The 11,668-nt window shown below is 40.7% G+C and overlaps 1 protein-coding gene across 8 annotated transcripts in view; it reads right to left on the reverse strand.

The window, feature by feature from the left end:
- TACC2 (transforming acidic coiled-coil containing protein 2) overlaps positions 1-10,643 on the reverse strand; it is a 262,416-nt gene extending 251,773 nt beyond the window's left edge. For 5 of the 8 annotated variants that reach the window (XM_061635785.1, XM_061635784.1, XM_061635786.1 and 2 more), the window contains exon 1: positions 10,526-10,643. In XM_061635785.1, coding sequence (XP_061491769.1) covers positions 10,526-10,570 — 45 coding nt within the window. In that variant the 5' untranslated portion in view covers positions 10,571-10,643. The remainder of the gene's footprint in view (positions 1-10,525) is intronic. The other 3 variants (XM_061635787.1, XM_061635778.1, XM_061635780.1) reach the window with 3 other exon arrangements.
- Positions 10,644-11,668: the final 1,025 nt, after the last annotated feature.

The following is an 11,668-nucleotide window of genomic DNA, read 5'->3' on the forward strand; positions in this document are numbered from 1 at the left end:
TTAGATTTGTACTTAGATCTTGAAGCGCAAGATTCCAAGAAGTTACATAATTATTTCAAGTCTCTTTCCAGGGGGCCTGCAAGCTTCCATGAAACCAGAAAACAAACTGACTGGACTATTGCAATGCATTATATGTGGAACTGCCTTTGAAGACAGTATGGAAACTACAGTTAGAATCTGAGCAGATGTACTCTGCACTGACTGGGGAAGCTTGGTTGTCTCATATCTCTCTAGTTTAAAAACAGCTCAGCTGGTTGCCTTTCTGCTTCTGAGACTAACGTGCTTACAGAGCGCAGACGATTAGTTTTTAAAAGGAATAAATTACAATTACTGTTACAAGGCCCCAAAAAGGAATAAATTACCATTAAATTACAATTGTTCTGAAAGAAATTGATTTATTTACCATTACTCAAAAGTCATCACTACAATTACACTTAAGTTACTTTTTTAAAAAATGGAGTGCCTACAAGGTGCTGGCCTTAGCTGCTGCACACCTAAGTAGCCTAAAACAACATTAAAAATAAACAGAGAGAGAGGTAGTAGAATAATTATTTTTATCCATAAGATAGTAGTGGTGGTCTCTCCTCTGGCAAAGGAGGAGGGGAGGGAGGCACAGGCCACCGCTCAGATCTTTGTGCATTAAACCAAATGTCTCTCTCTCTCTCTTTCTCTCTCTGTCACACACACACACACTCAGCCGGCCAATAATCGTCATCTCTCACTCAACCACCTCCTGGGCCCTGCCCTGCCACCAACTAAGGCACACCCACCCAAGCAAACATTTTTCCTGGGGTGCCAAAAAGTTAAAACACTGCAAATGCAGCAAAGTAGCCAGGGCAGCAGAGGCCACTTTGCACACCAAGTGCAATCACAGTATTAAGACACACAAGAACACATAACTATTTCTCACCTCCACACATCTTTTTCTCCATTCTGCTGCTGTCTCCCTCTCCTCCTTCATCTACCTCCTTGCCCTCCAGTTCTTTCCTCCTTCCACTGCATTCTTCTTCACCACTGTCCATTTTTTAAACAATTGTTTTCTCCATTCCAACCCCGTCTCCCTCTCCACCTCCTCCCTCATTGCCTGCTAAACACCCACAGAGCATGAGGGAAGAGCGACACTGCACAGAAGCCCAATTTGAGGTACATGATTTTCATCCATGAATCAGAGAAGCAGAGGACGTCCTCTGCTCCCCCCAAGTAATGCCCAAAAGTAATGCTGGAAACATTACAATTACTCCTCAAAAGTAGTAAAATTACTCCTTGTTCTATTACAATCAAAATGTAAAAAAAATTACCCACTCATTCCTCAAAAAAGTAATAAATTACAAGTAATTCATTTTTTGTAACTAGTTACTTCCAAGCTCTGAGCACTTACCATTAAAGCCCGAGTACCTGGAGTACCTGGAGTGCTCTAATGTCACCTGTCCTTCTGTATGTGCCTTCCCTACCTGAAGTAAAGCTGGTGTCAACTAGGGAGAAGGGCTTTTTCAGTTGTGACATCCTGGTTATTAAATGCCTCCCCCTGGAAGGTTTGTCCGGTGTTATGTCTGCTTTTTTTGAAGCTAAAGTAAGGAGGGACCTTTTTATTTAAAGTATTTTATGGATGTTTTAGTTAACTATTCTTTTATCTGCTGGCTCATCTTTTATTTGTGGCTTTATATATTTGTAGATTTTTTTCAATCCTTACAAACTGTCCTAGAATCAGTTTTGATGAATGGTAAACAACAATAATGGATAACCTTGGGTGGGCCATTCCCCATTGTTGCCCTAATTTTAATACCACAGTTCCATATTATCTCAGGCTGCTGCTGTTTGTTTCCTTCTCTGTATAACACTTACATGTTTTATTGTTTGCTGTTTTAACATTTTATAGTGCTGGTCATTGACCGTAACAAATGATTGATTTTAAACAAAATAAACACATTTTTTAAAAAATGGACATACACAATCTAATGACTTCAAAGCTCTATTCCTGTGTTTTGAGGTAAACACACGTGGGCTTAAAGTGGGGAGAAAGGCAGGAAAGTGCACATGTCCAAAACATCCCAGTGCACACCAACTCTACTCTACTCTACATTTAGTGCAAAGGTCTCAAGAAGGATGCTTACCCTATTTGCCTGAATGCACTTAAATGCCTTTCTTAAATCAGAAATCTGATAATGCAAGGTTCCCAATTGCAGGGAAGCTTCTAAGTGTATTCAGTTGAATGTGGTGAGGCTCTCTCTTCAGACCTTCACATTCAACACTCAAAAGGCAAACATGGAGCCAACATGCAGGGATTCTGGGGACAAGGTGTGCATGCATGTCACCTCCCTACTTTAAGCCCACATGTATTCACCCAAATACATTAAAGTGCACAGAAGTCAGAAACAGGTTCAACATGGCTTGTGTACAACTGTGCGCACTAAGTTACTGCTGAAATGGCATAGACAGAACTGTATGTATTGTTTTATTTGGTTTCCCATGCACCAACCTCTTCCAAATAGTTGCAAGAACAACAGTGTGCATGCAGCTTTCAGCTGAGTTCCCAAGTTCCTAAACTGGGGTGGTCAAGTCTTGCAGAGAACGTGGGATAAAATCTTAGTTTCTGTCTCCTGTTGTACTTGATCCAAAACCTGAGCAAGGAAATGTGCTTGTCGAGTTCTAACTTGCATATTATGAAATATTTAATTAGTCAAAGAATGTACTTGTATGATGCTTCAGACCTGCTGAGCAGTGCACTTATAAATGTGCCACAATTCCTAATGTTCTTGTTTCAAAGCAACATAACTCAGTGTGCAGATTCCAAAAAGAAATGAAAGAGTTTGTCTTCATAGCTTTACTAAAAAAAACTTTACATTATTGGGCATTTGATAGCCTCATGCTATTTTAATCCCACTTTTGAATTAGATCTTTCATGAAAAATATAGTAAGTCTTATATAAAAGTGTTTGTGACTGTCAGGAGTCCCCCCCAGATCTCTCAGCCTCACTTCATGGACACACAACCTTCCTTAACCCTTCGCTGCCACCAATTCACACAGAATACTGTTAACACCCCCCTATAACATGTATAGAGCGAGCCAGTGTGACGTAGTGGTTACAGTGTCTGACTATGACCTGGGAGACCAGGGTTCGAATCCCCACACAGCCATGAAGCTCACTGGGTGACCTTGGGCCAGTCACTGCCTCTTAGTCTCCGAGGAAGGCAATGGTAAACCCCCTCTGAATACTGTTTGCCATGAAAACCCTATTCATAGGGTCGCCGTAAGTCAGAATCAACTTGAAGGCAGTCCATTTCCATTTTTCATAACATGTATGGAAGGATTTAGGCATGAGATGGACACCAACACTGAGAGACGGGATAAATCTTAAAATGTGTTTGCAGGTTTCAGAGCTTGGAAAAGTTACTTTTTTCAACTACAACACCCATCAGCCCAATCCAGTGGCCATGCTGGCTGGGGCTGATGGGAGTTGTAGTCCAAAAAAAGTAACTTTTCCAAGCTCTGCCAGGTTTATTAAAGAGATACTGTTTACAAAAGGGAATATTGATACCTATTTTGTGACCTTAAAGGTGCTTGCTGAGAAAGGTTTTAAAGACTCCAGAGACACTGTTGCTGATACCAGCCTCTACATGGTACTCCCCTGAGGCCAATTTCTCTAAACCTTCATCCCAGCCAATTACTCCCACAACCCAGTCCAGCTATTGGGGCCAATCTGCCTCTGTGCCCCCAAAGCTCCACTGGTTCTGCTCATGGCTGCTTGGACAGTTTAGCCAGCATAAAAGCCCAATTTTGCCACTTTCCTCTGGTAAAACTGTTTCTCAGGGCAGCCTCTCAGACCAACACAGTCACTAGCTCCCTTCTGATCTTCACCAGACAACTAGTAATGACACCTTGTATATTAACAGATAGGCCTCAGTTCGTCCCTCAGCTAATCCTCATCAACCAGCTCCCCACTTCCAGTATCATTAACTGCTTTCCTTAACTGACAGTTAACTCCCTACAGCCAATGGAGTATCCTGGAAAAGGGCATGGCTAGCTGGCTATCACCCTGAGCATTCCACACTGCAACATCTTGTTGCAGTTCCCACTTGTTTGCTACCTAACATTAACTAAATTTATCTCATCCTTCAATCACATTATCACAACTTACAATATTAAAAGCACAGTAAGTTTTTAGCATTCATGGTTGAAGAAAATTCTGAAAATGTAATTTAAAATATATACCAAAGAATTAGAGGGGGAAAAGAAAACACCAGAAAGAACCCTGAAACTCATTATGTTTTGCATTTATCTTGATTTCCTTGGTTGTTATCTACAGATCCAGTGAACTTGCTTCTGCTGTGTGCAGTGGAGGCTGGTGGCTCCATGTCGATGGGGCAGAATACACTCTGGGGTTTTCCTGGAACTAGAACCTCTTTCAGCCTCCATTGGTTTGTGAAGTGATATCTGCTGGATGTATCCCAGGCATTTTAGCATGTGTTTTTAAATTGCTTTTTAAAAATGTGTTTTTAAATTTGTGTATTTGTTTTTAATGTTTTTTATTGTTGTAAACTGCCCAGAGAGCTTCGGCTATGGAGTGGTCTACAAATGCAATAAATAAATAAATAAATAAATAAATAAATGGAATCCTAGCTGAGAATCAGGGTTATTTTACTGAGGCTACTGTGCTATCTCTGGAGATATGGTTTTCAGCTTCTGTCAAAGTCTTAAGTGCTTTCCTCCCCGTCCTTTCCGGTTAGATCTCTAGTGAGAAAAGCACAATTGCTCATTCCTCTTCCTGCATTTCTGTACTATTTTCTCATCACACAGTTTTGTGGCAGCAGCTGTGCCAATCAATTAATACATATTTTTTAAAAATAGTTGCTTGGTGAGATTTGTGATACTGCCCATTCCTGTTGCATTGTTATAAAGTCTTATCAGAGCAAGTGCTATGGGAATTAATTTACAATCTGTATTTAGTCCTAATCAAGGGAAAAAATAACTTTTTATGCCTTTTCTTTTGCATTATGGTGACTCAAGTGTGATTGTCCTGAGGTTGCTAGCTTTCTGACTTGAAGCCATTTGCATTATCATAACAAAAGTGATGCATTAACTCCCATATGCTATCAGTCTGAGTGGTATTGGGCAGAAGCAGGCTGCAATGCAGACAGAGCACTATGACAAATTCCTTAAATCAACACTGATCTAGGGCTAGAGATTTGTCCAAAAGCCAGTATTTTCCACATGAAAAGATGTTCACTAGTTGTCACTCTGAATGTGCCATGGATAATAAAACAATATGTGACATTCTGTTAATTGCATGCAGATAACAAAGAGTCAATAGTGTGCAGTGGTTACAGTATTGAACTAGGGCCTGGGAGTCCATGGAAATACACCCTTAAATAACTAATATAAATGCCCATCTTGTTTCTATCAGTAGGCTGGAGGCCTCATGCAAGCCTATCAGGGCAAGGCACACACCACACATCAGCTAGGAAGTCCCTGTAGAGTTTCTTCCACAGCATCATGTCAGGGTCATGGGAGTTGTAGTCCAAAAAAAGTAACTTTTCCAAGCTCTGCCAGGTTTATTAAAGAGATACTGTTTACAAAAGGGAATATTGATACCTATTTTGTGACCTTAAAGGTGCTTGCTGAGAAAGGTTTTAAAGACTCCAGAGACACTGTTGCTGATACCAGCCTCTACATGGTACTCCCCTGAGGCCAATTTCTCTAAACCTTCATCCCAGCCAATTACTCCCACAACCCAGTCCAGCTATTGGGGCCAATCTGCCTCTGTGCCCCCAAAGCTCCACTGGTTCTGCTCATGGCTGCTTGGACAGTTTAGCCAGCATAAAAGCCCAATTTTGCCACTTTCCTCTGGTAAAACTGTTTCTCAGGGCAGCCTCTCAGACCAACACAGTCACTAGCTCCCTTCTGATCTTCACCAGACAACTAGTAATGACACCTTGTATATTAACAGATAGGCCTCAGTTCGTCCCTCAGCTAATCCTCATCAACCAGCTCCCCACTTCCAGTATCATTAACTGCTTTCCTTAACTGACAGTTAACTCCCTACAGCCAATGGAGTATCCTGGAAAAGGGCATGGCTAGCTGGCTATCACCCTGAGCATTCCACACTGCAACATCTTGTTGCAGTTCCCACTTGTTTGCTACCTAACATTAACTAAATTTATCTCATCCTTCAATCACATTATCACAACTTACAATATTAAAAGCACAGTAAGTTTTTAGCATTCATGGTTGAAGAAAATTCTGAAAATGTAATTTAAAATATATACCAAAGAATTAGAGGGGGAAAAGAAAACACCAGAAAGAACCCTGAAACTCATTATGTTTTGCATTTATCTTGATTTCCTTGGTTGTTATCTACAGATCCAGTGAACTTGCTTCTGCTGTGTGCAGTGGAGGCTGGTGGCTCCATGTCGATGGGGCAGAATACACTCTGGGGTTTTCCTGGAACTAGAACCTCTTTCAGCCTCCATTGGTTTGTGAAGTGATATCTGCTGGATGTATCCCAGGCATTTTAGCATGTGTTTTTAAATTGCTTTTTAAAAATGTGTTTTTAAATTTGTGTATTTGTTTTTAATGTTTTTTATTGTTGTAAACTGCCCAGAGAGCTTCGGCTATGGAGTGGTCTACAAATGCAATAAATAAATAAATAAATAAATAAATAAATGGAATCCTAGCTGAGAATCAGGGTTATTTTACTGAGGCTACTGTGCTATCTCTGGAGATATGGTTTTCAGCTTCTGTCAAAGTCTTAAGTGCTTTCCTCCCCGTCCTTTCCGGTTAGATCTCTAGTGAGAAAAGCACAATTGCTCATTCCTCTTCCTGCATTTCTGTACTATTTTCTCATCACACAGTTTTGTGGCAGCAGCTGTGCCAATCAATTAATACATATTTTTTAAAAATAGTTGCTTGGTGAGATTTGTGATACTGCCCATTCCTGTTGCATTGTTATAAAGTCTTATCAGAGCAAGTGCTATGGGAATTAATTTACAATCTGTATTTAGTCCTAATCAAGGGAAAAAATAACTTTTTATGCCTTTTCTTTTGCATTATGGTGACTCAAGTGTGATTGTCCTGAGGTTGCTAGCTTTCTGACTTGAAGCCATTTGCATTATCATAACAAAAGTGATGCATTAACTCCCATATGCTATCAGTCTGAGTGGTATTGGGCAGAAGCAGGCTGCAATGCAGACAGAGCACTATGACAAATTCCTTAAATCAACACTGATCTAGGGCTAGAGATTTGTCCAAAAGCCAGTATTTTCCACATGAAAAGATGTTCACTAGTTGTCACTCTGAATGTGCCATGGATAATAAAACAATATGTGACATTCTGTTAATTGCATGCAGATAACAAAGAGTCAATAGTGTGCAGTGGTTACAGTATTGAACTAGGGCCTGGGAGTCCAGGGTTCAAATCCTGACTCAGCCATGAAGCTCAATGAAGTTGTTGAGTGGATAAAAGGAGTACAGAGAGAACGATGTACACCACCTTGAGCTCCTTGGAGGAAAGGTGGGATATAAATATAATAAAAAAATAAAATACAAGTAATGTGACTATTAGTTGTCGACACTGAAAAAGCTGTCTAGCCCTGGTTTAAACCCTGCCTCGTTTCAGTTGGACTTGTGCTTTCACCTTAACAGTCTTGCTTCTGCCTTAACATAGGCTATAGACACACTTGTACTAGTTTCAGTGCACTTCCGCCTCTGTGTTATGAATCTGGGAAACATGACATCAGTCATACTGTGGCCCTTTTTACTCAAAATCTGGGATTTTTGAGATCGGATGCATTTTCCCTTCAAGGCAGCTTCACACCAACTTCAAAACTGTTTGGTCAATCAACCCATTGCGACTCTAAGGTGTGTCCAATGGAAACACTTTGCTATGGGTGGTCCTAAAATTTGGTCTGACATCAGCAGTGGGGCTGGGTGTATTCCAATCAAACAATAAAGATGTGTAGAGCTGGGTGCAGATTAATTTCAAATTGCACCCGCACAAAATGATCTTGCTGCTTTTTAAGGAACTAGTGTGCATATAGCCATACTCTCCTTTCCATCCTATCCCACTCTTTTGCCCTACAGTCAGATTTGGGTCAGAATGTCTGTTTCTGCATTTGAGTTTACTTCAGCTTTGATCCTTGACATCATGTTTTGGCTACCGCTCCCAGACTGTATCTGGACACTTACTTTAGCAATCCAGCCAACTCTTCAGCATCATATTCAGCTCTACTTACTGAATTCCTGACCACAAAACAAATTTCCAATATAAAACGCTCCAAATGAATGAAATCAGAGTTCAAATTACCTTTCCATGTCTCTGTGATGCCCCTATATTTATGATACTGTAAATATGGTAAGTGCGGGTTTATTAGAGTATATATGGTAAGTAGACTGAGTGAGAGGGGGGAGTACATGGGCTAGAATGCTAGATAATGTTGTATTATGATTGGCTGAGCGTTTGAGTGTCTGAAGGTATAAATGAGAGGATGCCAGTTGAGAGAGGGTTCATTTGGAGAGTGCTGTTGGTGGGAGTTCTGAGGGAGGTTGGAGTTGGTTTTGTGGGTTGGATTGGATTAGGCTGGTAATGGGGCAGGTTATTGATGGCTAGAAACATAAAGAGAAATGCATCTGATGAAACCATACGCTTGTTAACTATATGTTTAAGTAATCTTGTTATTCCTGTGTATATAAATAAATATTTCTTGGTTTACCTAACGTCTGATCCTTGGCTGGGTTTACACAGACCAGAAGGGTGGGCAGGGCATATACCAAGGTTGGGAAACAGTATCAATGGTGGCAGCAGTGAAGAGATAGTGTAACATCATCAGGTATCCGGAGCAACCCAGGGCTGTATTCTTTATAGGCACAAAGATATAGGGGGGTTGTGGCCTGCAAGTGCACCCAGACACAAAGTATCAATAGGCCAGGAGGAGATTAAGGCACAGTCTCAAGGCAATATTGAATTACAGGGAGTGACTAGTGGTGCTGCCTAGCAGTGGGATCTTGAGAGATCTTTGCTAGAGCCAGGGAGAGAACCATTTAAAGACCAGGACCCTGAGGTGGTACCGTGACAAGGCGGTGACCACAGGTGGGATCCTAGCAGATGGCGTCTGAAGTGGGATCCTGACAGGAAGGGTCCTGACAGTCTCCTATAGAGCTCAGAAATTATGAACCAGTGTGGCATAGTGGTTAGAATGCTGGCTGATCCAGGTTCAAATCCCCACTCAGCCATGAAGCTCACTAGCTGACTATAGTCAATTATTCCTCAGCCTAACCCGCCTCAAAGACTTGTTGTGCAGATAAAATGGGGCACAGGGAATGAGAACCATGTAGATCAACTTAAATTCCTTGGAGAAAATGGAGGATATAAATGTAATAAAATGTAATAAAATAAAAATAATGATCTTGCTTACATACTGACAAATTATACAAAGTAGTTGAAATAGCCTTTACTATTGTAAATTGATTTAAATAAACTTGAGAGGTTGACTGTTTTGGAATTTATGAAGCAATGATCAATCCCCCCTTTAATTAACCTTTAGTGGACTGGCAACTTACATTCTGCCCCTACACACATTTGATGGAAAAGTCTGTGGTGTGGAGTCTTATCCTAATATGTAAGAAGTTTTTATTCAAGTCATTTGAGCAAGGAAGGTGAGTGCATATTTGTAAAGAACCTGGTGCCCTCTAGATGCTCTGGCTGGGACCTTATGGGAGTGGTAGTCCAAAACTTCTGGAGAGCACCAGGCTGGTATAGAATGAGGCTTGAGTAACAAAAAGCAGGAAACAGCACACAAGTATCCCTCTTTACACCAGAAATATAATGAAATATACAATAAATAAATTAACATTTATTGTATACAGTTGGTTAAATAAATGCAACCAGATAGCATTTTCAAAGTTCTTACATCTTAAAATGAATTATCTATGGAAAACAAATCTTTGATTATCATCTTCACCATTTGCAAAGGTCTCTTTGATCTCATCCCTATTCCAGCTTTAGGACTCTTAGGGTGCTTTCAAACTGTTCCTATTTTCAGGTGAGATTCAATTGCATACTGGCAAATTCAGATTACACAATTAAAGCTGATGGGGAGCTTTATGGTGCAACAAACCCACTTCCCAAATGACCAGACAATAAGGAAAGTCATAGGAAAATGCATTGGGAAGTGTGGGATAACACTTGCTTTAACACAAGATCATTTAATCTTCCCACGGATAAATCAGAATGAATGTTAATTGAATAGCCAGCATCGTCTAACTTGCCTGCAAACAAATCCAAATAAATGTTCAATAGACAGCTCATCCGGAAGCACCCTTACACATACGCATACAACTCCAGTCTGTAATTCTAGAAAAGGAAAATTCCTTTACAACTTTGCAAGTTGTGGGCTATAAATCACTTCATGAACATATCAGTAAGGGGGGTGATCTTTTTCTACAGTACTTTGCGAAGACTGGCTAACAAAGCACTTCTAAACTGTCTGTTGTCAAAAAGGATTTATAAAAGTGTAATTTAGGATTTACTTACCTCGTTTTCCTCAAATGAAACAATGAAAATGGTTCCCCTCTTCATACAATGTCCTTCACTCCCTGCCTTTTACTCCTCTGTGTGTGGAACCCTTTCCCTCTGGATCACATGAAAGTGTTCTATTAATGTGAATTGGCTTATGTTTGAGAACACTATGCTGGATAGCAGTGAAGTGTAAGGAATCTGACCCCAGGAGCTCAAAGCTACAACACGTCAGTTCCCTGCAGGAATTCTTAGTTACTGAATGGGAAAATAGCATAAAAGGAAATGCAGTCCACATAAACACACCCTTCCAGGTGCTGCAAACTAAATGCAGAATGTTTTAGTTCTTGGTTTATTACTAAATGTAATGTTTATCTGTTATACCAGTACAGTACAGTACAGTACAGATATAACTCTGTGTTAATGCGCTTACTTAGAAGCATAATCCATCTCTGTTTGCTCATTGGATAGAATCAGGCTCAGGCTCAAATTAATCCCCACCTAGAAACCTACACCAGTGTGGTGTAGCGGCTAAGATGTTGGACTACAACCTGGGAGACCAGGGATCGAATCCCCACACAGCCATGAAGTGCACTGGGTGACCTTGGGCCAGTCACTGCCTCTCAGCCTCATGAAAACCCTATTCATAGGGTCGCCATAAGTCGGAATCGACTTGAAGGCAGTACACACACACACACAGAAACCTTAAGGCTGGAATCCTAGTTGGGAGTAAGTCCCATTGAATGGGACATATTTCACAGTTTACATGCATATGTTTTGGCAGAGGTGGGTGGGGGAAATCTGCATAGCACATCGCTAATCTTCCTCCAACCCTGCCCCCCTTCTCCTCTTGCATACATACTTAACTGTACTACTGTTTCAACACTCCTTCCTTTTCCCCAGAAAATTGCTTCAAAATAAAAAGAAACAGGTAGAAGCCATAGTAAGTTTCATTTGAGAGGGTTGGAGGAGGGTCTATGCAGACGAGCTTTTCAGGGGGACAATACTGGACAGTTACTGCCTGTGGTGTTCATGCTCTTCTTTTCTGTGTCCTACCATGTTCTCTGGTCAAACCAGTTTTTCTTTTCAGTTTTTTGTAGCACTGTAAACTGCACCCAATGACTGTATACAGAGAAACTTTTCTGAGCATTTTGCATAACT

This window comes from Rhineura floridana, chromosome 7 (assembly GCF_030035675.1).
Source record: "Rhineura floridana isolate rRhiFlo1 chromosome 7, rRhiFlo1.hap2, whole genome shotgun sequence".
Lineage (NCBI taxonomy): Eukaryota > Metazoa > Chordata > Lepidosauria > Squamata > Rhineuridae > Rhineura > Rhineura floridana.